The sequence below is a fragment of the Oreochromis aureus genome, linkage group 5 (genome assembly GCF_013358895.1).
Source record: "Oreochromis aureus strain Israel breed Guangdong linkage group 5, ZZ_aureus, whole genome shotgun sequence".
NCBI lineage: Eukaryota > Metazoa > Chordata > Actinopteri > Cichliformes > Cichlidae > Oreochromis > Oreochromis aureus.
The window spans coordinates 16841843-16863264 of NC_052946.1; the positions used below are offsets into that span (position 1 = coordinate 16841843).

Consider the following 21422-nt stretch of genomic DNA (forward strand, 5'->3'; position numbering starts at 1 on the left):
AAAATAGGCTAAAAGTTTCGCAGCACCACCTCTTTGAGCGATGAGCAGCCTGTGCGACCACACCGACATCTGCTGGTGAAAAACATAGTTGCGACTGCAGGACTCGTCTCAAAGCTGCGAGCCTCTCTGTTCATTGGAGGCTGTGTTTTGTAAAATTCACCTTCAGGAGCTGCACTCTAAACCAGGAACCCTATTGGTTTGGTACATTTCAGCCACTACTAAAGAACTGAGGATTCTGCATTGCACCTCCAATACAACGAATGAAATTCATTGCAATTAATGCTTTACTTGGTCATCTCAAAAATTTCTACAGTACCAAAGTATGAAAGCGTCCCTTTACAACAGGCTTGGAGACATCAGACATGAAAGCATTGGTAATATATCTGGTGTTATGTTGTTTTCAACTCTTTTAGTTTTTCTCTTTCTTTCAGAAAAATATATTTAACGGTTGCTCCGTTAAGATAAATCATTAGTAAACTGGATCAAAAGACAAAAACTAATGAGTCCTGAAGTGATGAGACACTCATGTTCATTCTGCTGCAGTTGCCACTCGTCCCTCCTCTGCACGTTTGCATGTTTTTCTGTTCATGTATGCAGATAAAGTGTGAATCATTTGCATGATCAGATTTGCTGATCTATCATCTACTCAGAGCCTTAACACACTAAACCCACATACAAACACTCAAGCTCAGAAAGGCTTTGTAAAACTTCATGTAAAATGATCAATGAGGTTTCTACATGATATATACAGTACACAGTGAAATAGATCTGGTTTCAGTAAACCTCATGGTCTTTGCATTGATGGGTGTAAATCAAAAGGGCTGGCCTCTTCTTGAATAACAGTTATCTCTCACGCACACCAGAAAAACAGTCATTAATGAGGCAGTCATTGTTTCAACAAAGTGTCATAGCACTGAGTCTACAGTAAGCAGTCCTCACTGTTGCTACGCAGTGACAAACTACAGTTCAGAGGACAGCTCAAGGAAAAATTTAAACCTGGTTTGGAGTTTTTGCTCCAAACTGAGGGTCTGGTCCGCTGCACGAGAGCAATGTGTAGATTTTGTATTCAGTCAATCACCTTAAAGGTGAAGGAAGTTGTATGAACAATTCTATCTAACCAATGCGTAGGCTGATATATTACTACATCTGCCTACAATTATAGAAACCCTGTATCAAGATATGAGACATGAGTCATGATCATCTGTGTGTAATAAACACATATATCTGGGATGAATAACAGTGTACAGCTTTTGAGTCATACACTGTGTAAATATCATCATATATTTAGGGGGTTTGAACTGTTTCCTCATTTCCTGTTGCAGTTGTTCACTTTTTTCTCCACTTCCACTTTCACCCTTTGTTTAAATTATCAGTAATACATGTTAAAAATAACAATAAGACAAAACAAAAACCTTTGCTTTGTCAGGTATTGACTGCCATCTTAAGTTCTTCAGCTGTCAAATAGTTTGGTTTGTAAAGTTGTACAAACACTTCAGTTTCAGGATCCAGTTCTTGTGGAGGTTAACTTTGTCAGAAACCAGTGTTTTCACACCATGACGGGGCAAAAGTCACTATATGCGAGTAGAGTGAAAAGACAAATAAAAGGTTAAATTGATAGATTAATCAATTAAAGTTGCTGTAAAGGTTGAGTAGTAAGGGAGTTGGCTTATCTCTATAAAGAAGCATTGCCTTCTGTGTTCTCAGTTTGGTTCCAGTTTATCGGAATAAAAATATGTGGTGTTCAAAGTCTGTAAGTGTTAGAAATCCTTACTATTCTGAGCCAAATGACTTATGATTGATCAAGTTCATCATTTGCAATTCGTAATTAAATAAGAAATAATAAGAATAAGAAAGCATCTTCTCTCTAAAATGAACATGGCAGCACAGTTTATGTTTGCAAAGTTGCATCTGAACAAACCTCAAGACTTCTGAAACAATGTCCTTTGGATAGACAAGACCAAAGTGTAGGTTTTTGACCATAATTCAAAGCATCACATTTGCAGAAAGCCAAACACAGCATATTTGCACAAACACCTCATACCAGCTGTCAAGCATGGTGTTGGAGGGGTAATGATTTGGGCTTGTTTTGCAGCTAAAAGATATTTGCAGTCACTGAGTCGATCATGAACTATTCTTTATACCAAAGTATACTCAAATGTGAGGCCACATGTCCAACAGCTAAAGCTTGGCCCAATGTGGGTAATGCAACAGGATAATAATCCCAAGCACAGAAGCAGTAAATGGCTTTGGTGAGATCTTAAGAGACATTAAGATAAATGAAATGAACTGAAGCAACGACGTAACGACAATGATGTGAGACCGATAAAATCATACAAAAAAATATTACTTCAAGTCACTGCTTCTAAAAGTTGCTCTACAAGCTACTGAATAAAAGGGATTTCTTATTTTTTTCACAGGAAAAGTCCTGTTAAACCTCACTTTCCATTGTTCTGGCCACGTTTGTAAAAGTATCTATAGCTTTACTAAAAAACGGCAGGCTTTTTTCACTGATAGCCATGCACCAGAATGCTCTCCCTTAACTTTACAACAAACCAAGTCTATTTGAACCTCCCCACAGCCACAAACGTGACCCATGTCTCCCGAAAAAGACGGATATTTGACTGTTCAGAGAGAGTGGGCGGAGCGAGGGCGGCGTTAAACACGGTTTGGTCCCTGCGGCTTTCCGTAGATCAGGCCCTGGGTGTAGCTCATTGTAGCTCCCTGTAGCTGCGTAGGAAACAGGTACAAAACACCACTTCAGCCAGAGAGCCCGGAGGTGTCTCTTATATAAAGAAAAACGTAATATAACGCGTACAACATGCACTCGGTCACGCTGGACAGCAGTGGTTCACCGAAGAAGCGCTCATTTTCTCGGGGAATGAGCGAGGACGAGTCGCTGCGCAGTATTATCAAAGAGGTGAGCGGACAGAAATCACGGCGTCGTTAACGTCACAGCTGTTTTAAATAACCGAATTAGTTTGGTGTCTTTAATTTGTTCAACACTTAAAATAAACAAACGGCTAGGGTAAACGAAGCACTCGTCAGGCCCGTCGCTTCATTTCACTTCCTCAGCGTTAGCGCTGTTAGCTGTTCGTTGTTTTGTTGTTTTGTTGTTGTGGCTCATGATGATGATGATGATGATGGTGATGCTCAGACTCCGCCTGAGATGTGTTTTCGTCTTCTCATCAGACTGACAGCTCATCCAGACGTGTGACAAGAAGCGACAGCAGAGCGAGCATCCTGAAGAGGAGGAGTGACAGCCAGGTAGGAGCTAGCATAAAAACTGACACTCGCTGAGCTGAACTCATTGTTCTCTCAGTGTTACAGCATTGTATATGTGACGGACACGCAGTGCTACCTAATACCTCTGGGATGAGACGCTTGCATAGGCCGAGAGTCTAAAGGTTTTGTATCTTGTGACACAGAGTGATGTCGAGTTATGGTCAGTCGTGCCAAAAAGTGGATGGATATATAGATATATACTTTATAGATCCACAAGAAAAATGATTATGCTACAGCAGCAAGATGAAGAATAAAAATAGTACAGCCTACAATATTTAACAAAGTTAAAGTGCCACAGGGGTCTAGTAAAGACCTTATACTATGAGAGAATGGAAAAACTTTCTCTCATAGTATAACAACAACAACAAATTAAAGTAAATATGAAGACAGTTAAAAATAGTAAAAGTAAGACTGGCATTGTGGAAGAGTAATGCAAACTTCATTAGTACATAATATGTATGCTATAAGTGCATGAAGGTATAATAGAAATATGTGTGGAATCACATGTCTGACAGGTGTGATCACCTGTCACAGAACGAGGAGTTATTATACAGCTTTATAGAGAACGACGGGAATGATTTTCTGAGTTGTTTATGGAAGTGAGAAGGAGCTCTGCTGCCTCAGAAGTGTGGAGCAGAGTGGGTGTGATGGGATGTCCATGACAGAGAGCAGTTTGTTCACTGACCTCTGGTCTCTCACCGACTCAAACGCCTCCAAATTCTGGCCAATGATGGGTCCAGGCTTGAGGATTAGTTTGTGGGTCCTGCTGACATCTCTGGCACTGGTGCTGCCCCCCCCCCCCCCCCCCCAGCAGTCAAGAGGATTTATAAAGAAAATGAAATTATGTCTTTAAACAGCTGTTGCAGTTACAGCTGTAAATATCTGGGTCCTTCTTTGTAGTCAGGAGAGAAATGTTTGAAATGAAAACCGTGTGACTGCCAGTAATGACGGGGGCAGGAAAACCATGAAATGGTACTTTCCAAATTGCAGAAGATGGTTTGCTTCAGAATTTTTAGTACAGCAATAATTGGCGATATCCCGTGTTTTTATGGCTTCCTTATTTTTACCAGTTCAGTCAAACTTGTACTAAACAAGCTCATCTATCTGAAAGCTCCAAAAGCATGTTGTACAACACGAGTAACCCAGTTTTAAAAGATTATTGTCAAAATAAAAAAGTCACAGGTTAACTAGATATTTTGTAAAAACAGAGATGGTTGTACTTCTACTCGGTAACTGACAGGGTGACTGCAAGGCTACGCATTCCCAGGACCCAGAAACTGAAGCAGCTACATTGAGTTGAGTCATGATTTTAAATTTGTTTGTGTATGTTTTTCTTAATGTGATCCTTTTGGTCAGGAGATCACGGTCTAATAACTCCCAACTAGAGGAGAGCTTTTGTCTGCCACTCTGCGTCATCAATTATGTAAAAAGCCTATCAGTTATGGGAAAATGGCCACAACATTAAATGCGGAAACAGAAGTGCTTCTGTCAGAGCTTTCTTCCTGTTAAAGAGGCATTTCCTTTCCTACTGCAGCCAAGAGCTTCCTAAAGGGAAAATTTCTGTCTTCATTATGTAAGTTGTTGACCTGACTTTGTAAAGTGCCCCGAGATGACCGTGTTATGACTTGGCATGGTATAAGTTGAAGGGAAAACATTTACAGTGCTTATTTTCCATTCAGTATTAAGTCATTTACACGTGTTTGACAGCAGCTGTCGGCATTAATTGATTTATAAATATAAGTAACAAACTCCTGTAAGAGACTCGTATGAATAAAGTGGAGAAATAATCAAAGCTACCTTGTGTAAGATGCAGTAAAATTTATTTTGAAGCTTATAATAACTGAATTTGTGTAACTTTAAATTTCAAGATGATCGTTCGTGTTTGAGTTTAAGGGGACCAACAGGAGAGGATCCAGTATCCCTCATTTAAACTGCTTTGTGCTGATTTTAACTCAAAATACTCAAATGTTTTTTAATAAAATTATTTGTTTTCCTTTACTTTCAGCAATCTGAGCAGGACCTCTTCATGGGACTACCAGAAATGGTAACGATTTCTCACCATTATCCTCCTTATTGTTGCTATAAATATAATGACGTTTACTGCTATTGAAGGCTGTGCTCACAGTAATAAATCACAGCAGTGAAGCATATTCCTTTACATAGGGAGGCATTGTCACGCTACCACAGGCGGCCTCCCACAGATGGTTGCCTCTGAGAGCTCAACGAGCACTCCCACTGACTGGCATGCGTTCTCCTGAAGTTGCCTACACTGATCTGTTACCGTGTAACTTTGTGATATAGCTAGAGCTGCAGGCCAGCTATGAAGAGGCGGTGCAAGAGCTGCGTGGGCTGGAGGTCGAGCGAGAGGCTCTGTTGTTCCAGGTGGACGTCCTGCAGGACACGCTGGAGGGTGTAGAGGAGCTGCTGGCTGAAGCCCAGAGAGAAGCTGGACAGGCTAGTTTGGTAAGTCCAGGTCGAGCCAAAACACGAAGTAAAGTCTTAAAGTCTCTTAGAAATCCTTTTTTTTGTGTGTGTGTGTGTGTGTGTGTGTGTGTGTGTGTGTGTGTGTGTGTGTGTGTGTGTGTGTGTGTGTGTGTGCGTGTGTAAAGTTCATTGTTTGTGATTACAACAGATTGAGACACTAACGAGCTGCTGCTGTGTCTTTGCATTTGTAGGAGTTGGAGCAAGAGAGGGAGGCCAAAAGGAAACTGGAGAGCATGGTGCACTCTTTGATGCAAGAAGTGGAAAGATTAAAAGAGGTAATGTGAGAGCGTTTATGTAAGCTTGCAGAGGCTCTGAATTTGTTTATAAAGATGTAAAGGGAACCTATTACGCAACAGTCTGTGAGGCGTGTGATCGCTCGTGAATATGAATGATGGCGATGCTATTTCTTTGTTTTGTTTTTTCTGGGTGTGTAACCCGGAGACACGGCAGGCGTGGGCATACAAGATTTTCTGTGTGTTGTGGTTTAGTTTCGTCCTTAAGCTTTTTAGAAACTGAGTCTTGTCTTTCTGGAAAAAAAGCCCTGAAAATGAAATGAAGAAGTTACTTAAGTACTTAAGTATCCAAGCCACATTTGTTGAGACTGGCACAATCACTTATTTCAATTACTGTTACTCATTTCCCACTCCTGAAACTTCCACACCTCATCCATTCTTGTGTTGTTCTTATAAAAACAATTTGTGGTGGTTCATAACAGCTTTTGGTTTTCTACTTCTAAAGAGTAATCTCTTCATTTTTCATGGTGAAAATACTCTGAAAACTTGACCTCTAGCCTGGTACCCCACTTAATTATCCTGAGTGTCTAGTGTGAAGGACAATCAGGAGTCTGCACAGGTTATTTTACTTTGAACATGGACTTGATGGTAATGCTCTTCATGTGTCTGACTTCTTGCTTTCTTTATCTTCTGTTTAGGCAGTGTTAGCAGAGTGGAGAGTAGGAATAAAAATTCTTAAGAATAGCTTTGAAATATACAATACTGTGCAAAAGTCTTGGACCACTCCTCATTTATTTATATTTTGCTTCCAAGGAGACAGACTTTTTTTCATTTGTTTTTTGTTGTTGTTGTTGTTAAGCAGCCTAATACCGATGAGTCATTCAAGTTTTTTTTTTTTTTTTTAAAAAGACACCTAACTCAGTGCTGTGACTACACATAACAGACAACAATGAACCAATTTTAATTCATTTTTAAACATTTGTTCCAATTTATTTAGTTAAAATCTATAGAAAAAGCCAAAGATGACACATTATGGGAGCATAAAACAATATATTTGCACCAAAAAGTTGATTCTCTAAGAGGCAAAAACAAAAAGCAGCCAACATCCCATTTGTTTTTGTCTTATATAGTTTATTTCCTTGTATGTTTACACGTTTCAATAAATGACTGCACCTATTTCCTGTTTTCCTTGCAAAAAGAGATGATTGGTGGCTCAAGATCTTTGCACAGCACTGTAATTATATTTTCTATGAATGAGCACTGCATATGCTTTTCTTTGTTTACACCTTGCAGGAAAGGAATAATGAACTACCAGGTCCAGGAGGCGAGCTGGCTAAAGCAGCAACGCAGGGACACCAAATAAGAAATGATGCCAACAAAGTCGAGAGCTTCTCCTCTCACAGCAGCAAAGATGGATTGGGAGCTGCAGTGCAAAGAGGACAGAGTGAGGGCACAGAGGAGAAGCAATGGAGAATGGTAAATAAGCCCATGTGTCACCAGCCTTCTCTTGCGCTGGACAGCCTGGTCGCTGAGGATGGGGTCCACCAGAGACCTTATGAAAATGGGGCAGCAGATGGACAAGATCCCCTGCCGGATGAAAACGACTCGGACAGCATAAGTGCCTACAAGGATGCATTCGATGAGACTCCAGAGCAGGACAGGATCTTTCCAGGTGACGGAGAAACTTTGGAGCTGCCTCACGATTCAGAGAACACAAAGAAAAGCCCGACTAATAACGGAGAAGCCCTCAACAGTGAGGTCGAAGGCAAAATCAATGAAAGCTGCATTTTGTCTTAAATTGATGTTTCATCTACTACTGAGTAAGGTCAGAGATAAAATAGTTCATGACTTGATAAAATCCAGCAGCATTTTGATTTGAAGTTTGACATTTCTATTCTTACAAAAATCAGTTGAGATTAGATGTTTCTAGTTAATAGTTTGACATTTTATGAGAAAATGATTAGTAGAGTAACTGTGGAAATAATTGGCAGCTTAATCTGTAATGAAAGTTGAAAAGATTAGTTCGAGCCCTAGTTATGAAACACTGTAGTAGAAGTTACATTTTTAAAAATTGTGCTGAACGATCTCAGGTTTACAAGCTGAAATTTTGCTGACTACTTTATGTTATTTGCCAATCATTTAATTCAAGTCTTAAGTGTTTGGGTTTTGTTTTGTTTTTTTAATGCACGTGGCAAAACATGGAACATACTCCATGTTGCTTTGACTGTTTATCTTTTTGATTTTAAGAAGGATATTTTATACACAAGCAGCAGTCAAGACAAAAGTCACGATTTATCTGTCTCGGTAAGAATCTCCACAGCAGCTGTTTTAGCTTCAACCAGAAGAAGACATTACAAACACAGAGAGGTTTCTTTTCTGTGAAGTTATTGTTAACTTAAATTTGATCATAAGGATTTTAATTGGTCTGTGTTGTTGGTTTCTCTCATGTTTTTCTTGGACTTGGAAGTCTGGTGATTACAAATAGGCTTTTTATTTTCTTTAAGTAAGGGGAATGTCCATTTATTCAAAGCCTCAAAGTCTTAACATTTTTTATGTGTTTTTATTAAAACGAATAGACAGAAAATGGATTTGGCTGCATTTGCACTTTTTAAAGTTCTTATATTGTGACATTTATTTGTCAGATAACATTAAAGCCAACATTCCCTTTTTTAACCAAATGTGTCAGCCAGACCTGACGAGCAGACCACTGCAGGCTGGATTTTTTTTTTGTCTGCCTGCAAGGACATACTGCATGTTTGCACATTTGCAGTGGAACTTGCTGAACGTTGCCTCTTCAGATCTTTCATTGCTGTAAAACACTTTGTATGTAAAATTTTTAATGCCTTGTCTTTTCTGTTTTTTTTTAATTGTGCCAGAATCAAAAGTAGACTCCTCACTTTCATCTATGATCCGTAGCCTGCACGAGCACCTATGAATGTATACTGATTTCCAAAATGCATTCAAGTTTGTGTCATTTATGAGTGTTTGCATGCAAAACTATCAAATACATGTAAAGAATAATACTTTGATGTCTTATTCGCTGTTACAAATACTTTTTAAAAGGGATTTTCAGTGTCAGTTTACTTTGCAGACCACGTATCATTCTTTTATTCCCCAGTTTACAAAGTCAATTTAACAAAGTTGACAAATAATTGAAGTTTTGAACATATCAGGCTGGACTTTAATGATTTTAAAAAAGCATATATTCATAAATAGATCTCTTGTGGAAGACAGAAGCAGAACAATATATCTGCACGGGTTATGTTGAAGTTGCTGCATTTAGCTGTGTATCATTTTCGGTTTTAATAGATGTTGTTGACTTTGTACTCTTTTGCTAGTTCTTTATAACCTGTAGCATCGACTGTCAAATGGACTTAAAACCTGTTTTCCCTCCAGAAAAGTTTAGGAGGTTACTGTTATTTTAGTGCCGTGTGGTGATACTGTCGTCAGTTCTTGAGCAGTCAGGTGATGGCAAATGAATTATAACACCAACACCCACAGGTGCTGGACAGTTCATTTTCAAGCTTTAGTGGTGATACAAAAGAAAAAGAAGGAAATGACCTTTGACATGTTGCTGTGCGGCCAAATTGTTTTTTTTCCTTTAATTTCACACAAAAGTACTGAAAATACATCCTTACTTTTATGTATGATACCTTTTTTCTGTTTGTAATATTTTCAGCTCTGTCATTGGCTTTAAAATAGATGTTCAGATTTAAATGTTGATGCCATACATTTATATCATATTAAAATGAGTGAGTAATGCTTTGTGCCATTTCTGTTTACTCGCATTTAAAATATGGAGAAAGTGATTAAAAACAAATAATGACTTAATAAGCAGCTTGACATTCAAGCCTAATTATCAAGGAACGTGCTGACGCCTTCTTTCAAATCTCTTATGATCAGTTAAACACCTCATTTCAGGAGACTCATAACCGATCATATAACTGATTATATATTTAGTACACTAAAGGTAAAGGTCACCTTACCTTTTTCAGACTGTGAGTCACATAAAATAACACAGTTTACAAATGAAAGCTATAAGCAGGAATGGATAGATTTTTTTTTCTTCACTTATTTTGAGCACATCGTGTTCCATCATTATTTGCACAAAAGACGGAAAAGTCAGGTCATATTTACTTTCACATTATGAGTAACTTCAAAGTAAGTGATACAGAAGTTTGTTGCTGTTCCAGGTTCAACAAGGTAAATCACTTTAATTACTTTCTTCTTTATAAATAGTTTTCAGTTTAATTCTAAACACCGTATTGGCCATTATGGGGGTAAAAGAAAATGCACCATCATCCAAGTCTTAAGATTTTACATGTTGGGACACAATAAAAAAATCAATCTAGAACATCAATCAAACTTCAATGAACTGAAGCAATGCTGTAAGGAAGATTGGGCCAAAATTCCTTCACAAGAAGGAAAGTTGTACAGAAGTTATACAGAAAATGATTATCATTGCTGCTGAAAGTGTTTCTACAAGCTATTAAAACATGAACTTTTTCACATTCTTAGGTTTTATTGGATGAATAAATGACAGTGCAATGTTGTTTATCTGAGGTTTTATTTAAATAATTTCTTTGAACCTTGTAAAAATCACATTATTTTTCTTAATGATATCCTGATAAATATTGTTATATAAGACGTGTGAGCTAACTGTTGCCTCCTACGGGGTTCGAGGGGAACAGCCATTGTGGTTCATAGTTCAGTTAGGTTTATTGCTTTTGACACAAGAGTTCCTAAATAGTGCTAACTCCACGAAGGCAGCACAGATTACAAAAATAAAGTTTTGAAAAAAAAAATGATTTGACTAAAATGTACGAATGGACTCATGATTGTAAATTTCATTACAGAAAGATCTGAAACCTATCCGCAAGTAAGTGAAAAAATATGAAAAGCAAGAAAGCTCATACAAAGAGAGCCCAACATCTGGCTTCTATCAGTAACTACTTATTTCAAATACTGAAAAAAAAATCTCAAAACATTCCTTTTTCTTTCTTCATTTTCAGCTGTTTCCACTGCGGCAAGCTCACAAACTCATCTTTGGTCATCCCAAAGACGGTGGTGAAGTCAGAGTCAGAGAGGTATTTCTGCAAATGAGGTAACAAAGTTTAGTGAGGGATGGCACGTGTGTTATTTTATGAGCTGCAGAGTTTTACTGGTGATGGTTGTAATCATCACTGTAACAAATTAGAACTGCATAACATCCCGAATTAATGAGTAAGCAGATACACGTACAAATCTGGAACTTAAATGTGGAATTTATGGGAAATGGGAACGTTTCATTTAAATAAAATAAAGATCCCAGAAAAAGGAAGATAATTTAGCAATTTCTTTGGCTTCTCTTACACAAATCTTTCTGGGTACAGTGTGCTGCTTATCAGACTCTTTAAATGGAGCAATATCTCTTAAATGAAAACATTCTCCAGCTATTTTTTTGTATAAAATTTTTATTTTGCCTGGGAGGTTCCTGGTTCGGTGTGGGTTCTCTCCATGTTTTCCAGCTTCCTTCTATAGCATGTTAAGTTAACTGATTACTCTAAATTAGCTGGCGGTATGAATGGTTGCTAGCTATGCAACAAACAGGGGACCTGTCCAGGGTGTACATGGCCCTGTGTTAGCTGGGAAAGACTCCAGCCCCCCTAAACAGGATAAGTGCTTAAACAAAACAGTTGGAAGGATAATTTCTACTCTCTAAGCCTAAACTTTTTTTGTTTTTTGTTTTATCAGGCAAAAGACAAATGTAATTGTTTCAAGGAGGAAATGCCTTAAGACTTAATGCACCTGCTCTCCTCCCCTGCGCATACATACCTCTTTCTGTTTCGGGTCAACACCTTCTGGCAGCTCGCTGGCAAGCTTGTTTCTCAAAGCATCAGGTGGGAAAGACTGAAAACTTTTCACACTGTTCCCACCGTTCTGCTCCTAGAAAATCATATTAAAAGAACATTTTAGCTTATATTGTATTATTAATCTACTAACTGCTTGCAGTTTGAATATACAAATCACAGTACTTTATTAACCTCCTAGGACCTGCCGTCCACATATGTGGACATCACATTTTTGGTCATTTTGACCAAAATACTCAGTTTTGCTCTACATGGGCCTGATATCCACTTACGAGGACATTATACTGCTACTGTTCTATCAAAATTTTAAATGAATATCCTCATTTGTGGCTCTCATTTTTCTTAAAAACAAAAATAAGGTAAAAAAAAAAATAATTGGAAATTCTTTGTTTTTACATTCATCGGGCCCCAATATGCCCAAATATCAAAGAGAAATTAAAAATGCATGTCGTGGAAGAGTTCGGGTCTTAGGAGGTTAATGCAGGTTCTGGCCCTTATTCTTTACTCCTGTCTCTGAATTATATTAATCACACGTATATTTAAGCCAAAGCCAATAATCCCCATGTCGAAAGGTTCTTCGTGGTTTAGTGTCCTGGTTTCCCACGTACTTAGAGTATAGTGATGAATTGATTGTCTATTTCTATAGAACCAAATCACAACAACAGTTGCCTGAAGGTGCTTTATATTGTGATAGCATTCATGGTTTTGATTGTGTTTTCTTTGTGTTTGGTTTCAGTTGGATTTCTGTTTGTTTTGTAAACACTCCCTAGCTTTAAATACCTGATCAGTTTATTTCCTCGTTCAGATGTTTAGATTATTTCTACCTTCATTATGAACTTTTGTTTAGCCTTTAGGATTCATATTCTTTATTTTGTATTTTGGTTTCTGTTCATGTTTAGAGCATTTATACTTATTTACTTGTTTTAGTTTGTCCCTGCCTCCTCAGTGACCTTTTGCATATTGTTGTCAAGTCTTCTCCAGAATAGCTCTTGTTTTGTTTTGTGAGTCATTTCGCTCTTGAGCTTTGTCCTTATTTTTATTACGTCTCACTGTCCTCGATTAGTTTCACCTGTGTCCTGTTGCTCTTATGTTTCCACTCTCACTGATCTCTGGTGCCCATTTAAAGCTCCAGTTTGCTTGTTCTCTTTATTGTGTTGTCCACTTAGCTGTGTCTGTTGCAGTACACGCCCAGTGCTCCCAGTTACTTACCTGGCTTTGCTCTTTGTGTTTGTTTGGATTCTTGGATTTTGATTCATCAGCAATAAATATTTTGAACTTTTGCCTTCTGTTTCCTACACTTGAGGGTCTAATATAGCTACACTCCACACTGCAGATTATGATATGACTTTTAAATCTTTTAAATCTAATAATTCATGAGCTAAAACTTCATGCTAACATAGAACTTTGTTGCAAGCTTTAACCTAAACAGAGCTTGAGAAATGAAAAAACTTTACATACTGCAACAGTAACATTAACAGGTGACGCTGTATCTCCAAACTCCTTCTTCAGCTCCTCATAGCTCTTTCCTGACTGAAAGAGAAATATTTGTAAGATTATTTTAATCATAAATGGAAATCCACATTTCAGCCCAAAAGCATAACACTCACACTCCATTTGGTGGGATCCCAGGCTGTAAACCACCCAGTGAAGGTGGGTGGCTCGAAGCCTTGCTTGATCAAGACAATGGGGGTGTGTGGATCTCTTTCACCCGGGTGGGTCTGCAGATACTCTTGGCTTGTTGTCAGTGCCTCTTTGCGCTCCTCCTCATTTGCGTCTTTACCGACCCAGATAAACACCTGAGAGAAAGGAGAAAAAGCAGGATGTGATTAAAGTGATGGAGTAGCCTACGGTATTTATTTATTTATTTATTTATTATGTTCATATTAATAACCTGACAAAAATCCTACCTGGTCCCATGTGTCCAGTAGCATGACATCATCCTCGCTGAGGTCATCCTGTATGAAGTGAGTCACCTCAGTCACAATGAAACGCCCTGTCTTATTGGAGCATTCAAACAGGCGTGGCTCATGGTCCAAAACTACCTGCTGCAGTCTGCGGATGGCACATAACCAAGTGAAAGCAAACATATAGAAAAGTCGCACTTGAAGCTGTTGGTTCACCTTTTCATACTATCCTCACCTCTTGTCACTTGCATAGGGAGCTTTCCCCCCAAGCAGTTCCCAGAATTCAATGGGCTCCTGACCCTCTGCAATAATCTCTTCAGAGCCTCGTGGTGAGTTCTGGCTGATTGCTGAGCTGACCTCTTTCGCCATGGCTCTCTCATCTCCACTTGATCCCTGGTTTACAAAAAGATGCCACCCCCCAACCCTAGAGCTCATCAATAGGCCTATATTTTGCTGAAAATGTTCATTTTATTTAATTTTCTGGTTTTAGAAAATGAGGGAAATCTTGTGACATGTTTGTGATTCTTGTGAAGGAAAGTCATGAATGCTGAGTCAGCAGCTGGTAGAGATGAACTGTTTGACTCAGCAAAACCACAGCACGGGCGGATGCTCACCGACAGACAGACTGAAAAGCAAACGAGTCCTAGTACTTTGGTATATATACTATATGCTCAAAAAATACATCCAACCAGTTATATTCATTCATGGTTATTGACCATCAATTTGTTTCCTTAACAGCCTCCACTCTTCTAATGATGCCCTCTTTCCTTTGGTATTTGATTCTCTTCAGCCACAAGAGTATTAGCTATGATAAGCCCTGATGATAGATGCTGAGGTCTGACTTTCGGCTCCACCCAAAAAGTGCAGGGGCCTGTTTGGGCCTGCTGAGTTAGTCAGCTCCAAACTGTGAGAAACAATTTCTTTACAGTCCTTACAGCACACTTCTATTAAAATCTTAATAAAAACCAAAAATTGCTATCTGTACATTACTTTATTCTTTTTTTGGAGGAAGAACATCCACCATTAAACACTTCTAAATCAAACATGTGGAGCTACCCGCTGTTGCAACCCCTTCAGACTTAGGGTACCTAAACCTTAAATACTGTATGATCAGGTGCCTTTAAAAATCAGTTTGATAAGAATATTTTACTCATTACCCCTTAAAGCTTCATCGTAAAGCCACATTGTTGAATTACTGCAAGAACCCGTCATCTGTTCCTATTTTCTATGTAAAGGTGTTAGACAGAAGGGGATTTTTATTAGTTTCTTTTCGGCAAAGGGACCTCACCTATGCACCCAAAACTCAGACTTTCAAAATGACTATTCTCTTAATTTAGAAAAATGATTTTTATAAAAAAAAATTTACCGTGTGAAATGTGACTCACCCCTCACTGTGAAGAAAGAAATCTCCCCAAATACCTAGGTATTTCTCTCCAGATACCTTTCATCACGAATTATATTACATTAAAGAAATAAGGGACAAAAATGCTCTAAAGGGCCTGTCAGTTTCTCTGTCTGAAATTAAAGTTGTATCTTTTACCTTTCCGCACCAGAGATACATTCCTGTTTGGCTCTTGAGCAAAAACACATCACTGGAGTTTAGAGAGGTGGCCAGCGCTGGGACCTCGATGGTTTTTGTGTTAAACTGGTCAGTTCCGTGAACCTGGAACAATCTGACTGGAGGCTCAGGTTCTGAAGATCCTTTTCTAGATGTGCCGCCCTACAGGGAAGAACAAAAATGTCCTGTACAGAGTAGCACTTTGTAATAGGGCACCCAACAAACGGTGTGATTCCCATAGAATTTAATGGCATTTCAGTGTATGTTATCTATAATCACAATGTAATTTAACAATAAGTGGATTAAAGTTTAACTTTTTACAGATAAAAAAAAAGGAAAGGAGACATACATTATACTGTTAGTAATTTTAAGTTTTACTTAAGTAATTTTCCATAACTATATGTAATACATAACTAATTTAAAGTATTGAGCAAGCAATGCTAATGAAGGCATACTATCAGGTAATTTACTAGAAGAACAACCAAAATTAAAGGTTTCTCCATCTTCCACTGTAAATGTGTTGTACTTTTCAGCGGTTTTTTTGTAGAAATGACAAAAAGAAAGCAAATAAATTACTAAACTGTTCAAATGAAAAAGCATAAATATATGTATTTATATATCATATTTAACAATTTATTGTTGGTTCTGTTGTGTCCAAGTCTGGGCTTGCTTGTAATTTTGCAGTAATTTTAATTGGAAATAAAAAAAAATTGAATTAAGATTTGGCTCCATCAGTATAAAAGATCACGTGGGCCTATGCTTGTTTTTTCTTATAAGTAGAAAAGGGAGAACAATTATTAGCACATTTTTATATGCAACGTAAAGGCATGTCCGTTCATATTTTATATGTAATATACAAGGACAGTTGAATAGTGAAACATCCATGATGCACACCAGTGTAAATGTACAATAAAAAAAAATAAAACGTTGTAAAAAATGAATTATTCTCTTCTTATTCTAGAGTATCTAACAGTGAGGATTTATAGGTAAATATAATTTCATTGTAATGTATTGAAATTCCACTTAGTTTTAGGGAAATTCTACCTACCATATCACGTATCATAAAGCGTTACCCTGTACTGTTACAAAACCAGAAGCGGGGTGTGTATGTTTCAAATGAAATGAGGGTAAGTTGAGAGAAGAGTCTTACTTCAAAGATAACCAGTTTTCCTTTGAAAATTGCCATGAAGTGTCTCGGCTCCCTGCCCATAGTTACTCTCACTTGAACGGGCTCTCCATTGTACTTTTGATCTAAGCTCACAGCCTGGAAAGCCGAGGCAGCCAGCTCGTCCTGTGTCGCATGACGCCCCTGAAATTTCAAGTGACACAGTAGTGTAATCTCATACGGTACAGTGACATATACAAAGAGGTTTCAGTGTGTGATTGTGAATTTCTTTAACTGTGACCTCACCTGCCACATATAGAGCAGGTAGCACTTCTTGTTGTTAACCAAGTAAGTGTAGAGGATCAGGTAGCAGTCTCCTCCATAGAAGTATCCATACCACTGGGGGTCCACAGGGGCTAGCTCCAGATTTTCAATTCTCCACACCTGGGCAGGTCAAAAGTAAATTAACATGGAATATCTGCACTTTCTCTGTGAAATCACCAACATGAAAGTTTAACTTGAAGAGCTGAAAGCTTCAAACAGACCAGAGAGCAGCATTACCAGTACTTTATTTTCTCCTGATATGAAGTTTTAAAATCTGTAAGTATGTTAGTGACCCCGTGAGGCTACACCGGTAATTACACCATAAGGAGGGGAAAATAGGTGGTTGAAGGACAGAAAGCAGTCTTTCCTGTTCTTTCATTCTGATTAAAAAAATAAATGAATAAACAAATAATAACTGAACTCTGTGTGGTTTGAAGAGGTCCACAGGTTTGAGACTGATTACAGCGTAATCAAGTCATCATTTTTGGTTTTACAAGTCTGCTGTCACACAGAATGAGGACTTTTTTTTAGATACTTAGCATGAAATCTTTACAATCTCCAAACAAATATATTTTGTTTATTTATTTTTGGTGATATATCTGTGAAAACATGTTCAAATGACACCATGAGATTATTATTTCGACTTCTAGCTAGGTTTTTAATGACTGATTGTTACATTTGATGGACTGTTTAAGACGTGGGAGGAGTCTTTGATGCAGAGGACTGTTTGATACAACCGCATTACTGATAAAAATATTGAATTTAGAGTTAATTTATTCCAATACCTCTACTTGACCTGTGCCATTGTCCACCATCCTCTCTTGTGCAGCAACCTCTGGCTGGGCATGCATCAATGAAGCATCAAATTTCTCCTGTGTGACATGAGCTAAAGAAAATATGATGATAAAACAATATTATAAAGATACTGTGATCAGAAGAAACTTGTATGTAGGTTAGTTTTCTTTTATATGTGTGTGTGTTTCTTTCCCCTCCTCTGAATTTACAGTTACACGTACCAATCCTTCCTTTTGTGTTCACTTTTCCCAGACCTTGAGTCTGGTCTTTCACAGTCCACCTTTGGAACAGCTGCTTGAAGAGAGCTGACTCTGCCCCATCATTCACTGTCTCCACATTTGTAGTGATCGGGTAGTTTTTCGCTTTAATGAAGTCCTACGACAGCAATTCAGTTACAACAGAGGAAATAAATATGACACCTTTCATCAGTTAGGTAAAAGCTCTTAACAGTTCCTCTCACCAAAGCTCTGGTCATAGCAGCCTGTCTTTCTTCTTTGTTTGCTTTCTTCCCCTTCCACACAAAGATCTTTACCCCTCCCTGGTCCAGGATGTAGCAGTCCTAAAATAATAAGATTATTTGTAGTAATTTTACAAAACGAAGTCATTATATTTTAGTAAATATGGATTTTTAGCTCTTGCTCATTATTGTGGTTGAATATTAATGTGTATATTTGCTTTTTGTTTACAGCTCACATCATGGGTAAGAAGATCTTGAACTAGTGGTCTCGTAGCAACTTCTGTGACCTTCATCTGGCCGTCTGCATCTGAGACCCTGAAATGAAAGTCGTTAACAAATAAAATAGTGCAAAATTGAATCCTAACATAGATATAGCATCAGTTATCAGTGAGCTTCTCACTGGTAAAGTGTGAGTTGTCCCTTCTGTTCCTGGTCAACTGCTTCATCGGGAGGTCCGTCCTTCAGCGCTACGGTTCTTTCTCCAAGTGTCTCTGTCATGAGCTCCATGGCCTGAGGAGAGCTGCTCTCAGCATCACCCTCCACCACTCTGATCTCTGCCCGACCTCCTCTCTCTCTGTCTCGGATGTCTTGGGCCAACAACATGCCCTGAGAAACAGCAAAGTAACAGTTTACTTGCACATACTGGACACTCGGTACCGTAATCTGCAGTGATACCTTATTTTCAAAAGTATTTTCAAAGTACAAGCTGTTGCAATGTCCAAGAGTTAGGAAGAGTTGGGAAGCTGGAATATAATTTGGTCAACTCCTCAGATAAACCTTGTTTTAAACATCCTATTAAACATGTAAAAAGAACTGTGAGTTAGCTTTGTGAGCACTGGAGAAACAGATATCTTGGCAGAAATAAATTAATGCTCCTTTCCCTGTTAAACTGTTTGCGCTTGCTTCTTAGATTAGAATCCCCCTTTTTCTTTATTCCTTGGTGTGTGATGGCCTTAAAATAAGTCATATTCGAATTAACCTTATGTACCTGTACTTCAGTTCCAGCCTTGTACTTTGTCTTTTTTTTAACTGTGTTTTTACTGCGCACCTGTATTTCTCCACTTTTAAATCAGTGTTATTTGCTTTTCAGTTCAGACTTTCTGCGAGCATTTGTTAGAAACCTCTTTTATCATGCCACGTTTGTATATCTTAACATGTGAGCTCACTATTTAATAAATATGACTGAATCACCTACAGAATAAAATTACAATATGCAAATATTCACTAGATAAAGGCTCTTTATGATTTAAAAGTTTAAGTCACTTTGGCAATGATATTATCTGTACTGTAGTTTTTTCCTGCAGAGCATTTAACCCTCTGCAGGAAGAAGGAAATGAGCTTTAACTGTGCACACCCACAACTCTTCATGGCAGATTTTATAATAAAACCTAACTGGCAAAATAAGTAAAAGTATTAAATATTACATACATTGAGAAAAGCACAGAGTATAGAGATTTTAATATGAGTAATTTAGATTAACTGGACCTGTAACTACACCATACTGGTACAGTTAAGGCAAGGGTAAAGGTTACTCATCACAAGCCCTTTTTGCACATGCTTTTCTTATTTCTTCTTAAATATATATTCCAGTATGAGTCTCTCATCCAACAGCACTGTTACACTTAGAAAATAAAATCTTACTTTGAGCCTTTCTTGTCTGTTACTCTTTGGTCCGTTCCACTGAATGATGGTCTTGCCCAAGTCCAGCAAAAACACATCTGAAAGGTTAAAACTCTTCCAGCTCATCTCCACCTGAAAGAATAAAGCATAAAGCTTACTGTATGATATAATCTGTCCAGTAATGTTATATAACCGCTTTGAAGTATGGCTCACCTCCTTGGCAATCACCCTTTTGTTTCCTTTTACATGGAGCAGTCTCTTCACATCATATGTGTTGGTTTCAGTGTGTCTCATGCCTGATGCAACTCCGCCTTTCTTGTAGCTAAAAAAATTGGCATGATAATTGTTGTGGTTTCTTCTACTTTATATTAATAACTACTGTGCTTGCATTCACTCACATTATTCCTTGTTTGAAGTAGCCCTTGAAAGTGTCAGATTCGTGGTCCTGGACCTCTCGGTACTGAACTGGGGAAGAGCCCAAAAATTCATCGAGCTGTACGGTGTAAATAGCAGCAGAACCCTGCTCATCCTGAGTGGACTGTGAGCCGATCCAGTAGTGGATATTGTAAGACAGAGAGTTGCCCACCTTCTGGGTCTGGAGAAGTGCACAATTGTGTCAAGACTGTAGTGTGTAGCAGGAATCAGAGTATTTAGTTACCACTGACTACTCAAAGAACAAAACCAAATGGAAAAGTGTACAAAACCAACAGCAGAATTAACTCAATAATATGCAGTCATTGAATCTAAAAGTGTAACAGTGCATCAGTGGCCATCACAGACTTACAAACAGAAGCACGTAGCAGTCGCCTTCAAAAAAGCTTCCGTAAGATTTCTCAGGAACTTGAACCAGCTCCATTTTCTGTTGCACAACAACAAAAAGATAGTGTCTTTATTTTCATAATCACCAAACACATCTATACATCAGATTTAACAACTAATTCAATCATCACTGCTCATCACCTGCCAGGACAAACAGCTGAATTAGATTTATTTATTTTTTTAAAATATTATAACTGTCAATATTGCAGCAATTGAAATTACCTCAATTCTCCAGATTATAATCCCAGGACTGCGGGTTACTGCTCGAAATGTTTGGTCCATGTTGCCTGGATGCGCTCAGTTTCAGTGGCACTTTGGAAGCTTAGTTTTCCTGTTCTGGAAGAGTAAACTGATATTTTAGTGCACTGAAGATAATTTCCTTCTTTACAAACTTATTTACAAACCACAAACCAATTCAAAATCATGTAAAACACAGTACTGCCGTTTAAATCTCATAATGCAAGAGTTATCCAGCCTTACATACCCAGTATCCTTGTCTGTAGAGGTTCCTCTAAGCTTATATGATCTCCCAACAGCTGATTTTCCAACTGATAGCCAGAGACCCTCAGTTCTCATCCTGATAGTACTCCGAAAAGATTTGCATGAGTTTGCATGTTTCAGGAGCTTACAGAGCATTCTGCCCAATCATTGAGGAAGAGGCAAAATCCTGTAGGCAAATGTGCTGAGAAAAAATGAAAAAAAGGATTGGCTCATATTCAAATAGACACACAGTAACACTGACCATCACGTCTATTAGTTTCCCGGCCTACTCGGCCCGAGACTACCATATTCGCACCATATATGGATACCTGTGAGTACATAAACTGTGTGTTAGTAAAACACGTGATAATGAGTTTACAGGAGGATGGAAAAGTATGATATTCTGTAACTGTGCAGCGGACAGAATAATATTGTAGTACTACAAATTGTGTTGTAGTATCTGATAATGATATGTTACTGCTAATTAGTGATACTGGTAATAATAATAATTA

General features: G+C 38.1%; 2 protein-coding genes across 2 annotated transcripts; one reads left to right on the forward strand and one right to left on the reverse strand.

Moving 5' to 3' along the window:
* The first annotated feature begins 2668 nt into the window (after positions 1–2668).
* si:ch1073-456m8.1 (leucine-rich repeat flightless-interacting protein 1) lies at positions 2669–9760 on the forward strand. Its single transcript, XM_031747947.2, has 6 exons — positions 2669–2917; positions 3190–3264; positions 5288–5326; positions 5584–5745; positions 5958–6041; positions 7293–9760. The coding sequence occupies exons 1-6, from the start codon at positions 2819–2821 to the stop codon at positions 7794–7796; spliced, it is 963 nt and encodes a 320-aa protein (XP_031603807.1). The 5' UTR covers positions 2669–2818; the 3' UTR covers positions 7797–9760.
* Positions 8174–20963, reverse strand: avil (advillin). The gene is made up of 20 exons (XM_031747992.2): positions 20915–20963; positions 20653–20766; positions 20396–20470; positions 20010–20206; positions 19825–19933; positions 19633–19743; positions 18392–18597; positions 18228–18306; positions 17995–18093; positions 17756–17909; positions 17525–17625; positions 16722–16859; positions 16461–16619; positions 15293–15472; positions 13988–14145; positions 13756–13900; positions 13456–13644; positions 13307–13378; positions 11814–11924; positions 8174–11092 (listed from the first exon to the last, which is right to left on the reverse strand). Exons 2-20 carry the CDS (start codon positions 20710–20712, stop codon positions 10979–10981), a joined length of 2457 nt encoding a protein of 818 aa, XP_031603852.1. The 5' UTR covers positions 20713–20766; positions 20915–20963; the 3' UTR covers positions 8174–10978.
* Positions 20964–21422: the final 459 nt, after the last annotated feature.

Coding starts and splice junctions, on each gene's coding strand:
- si:ch1073-456m8.1 (XM_031747947.2), top strand. CDS start 2,819: ATGCACTCGGTCACGCTGGACAGCAGTGGTTCACCGAAGAAGCGCTCA. Junction 2,918..3,189: donor TGCGCAGTATTATCAAAGAG/GTGAGCGGACAG, acceptor TCTTCTCATCAG/ACTGACAGCTCATCCAGACG. Junction 5,327..5,583: donor TCATGGGACTACCAGAAATG/GTAACGATTTCT, acceptor TTTGTGATATAG/CTAGAGCTGCAGGCCAGCTA.
- avil (XM_031747992.2), bottom strand. CDS start 20,712: ATGGACCAAACATTTCGAGCAGTAACCCGCAGTCCTGGGATTATAATC. Junction 13,901..13,987: donor CCCTATGCAAGTGACAAGAG/GTGAGGATAGTA, acceptor TGCCATCCGCAG/ACTGCAGCAGGTAGTTTTGG. Junction 13,645..13,755: donor TACTGGACACATGGGACCAG/GTAGGATTTTTG, acceptor CCTTTCTCTCAG/GTGTTTATCTGGGTCGGTAA.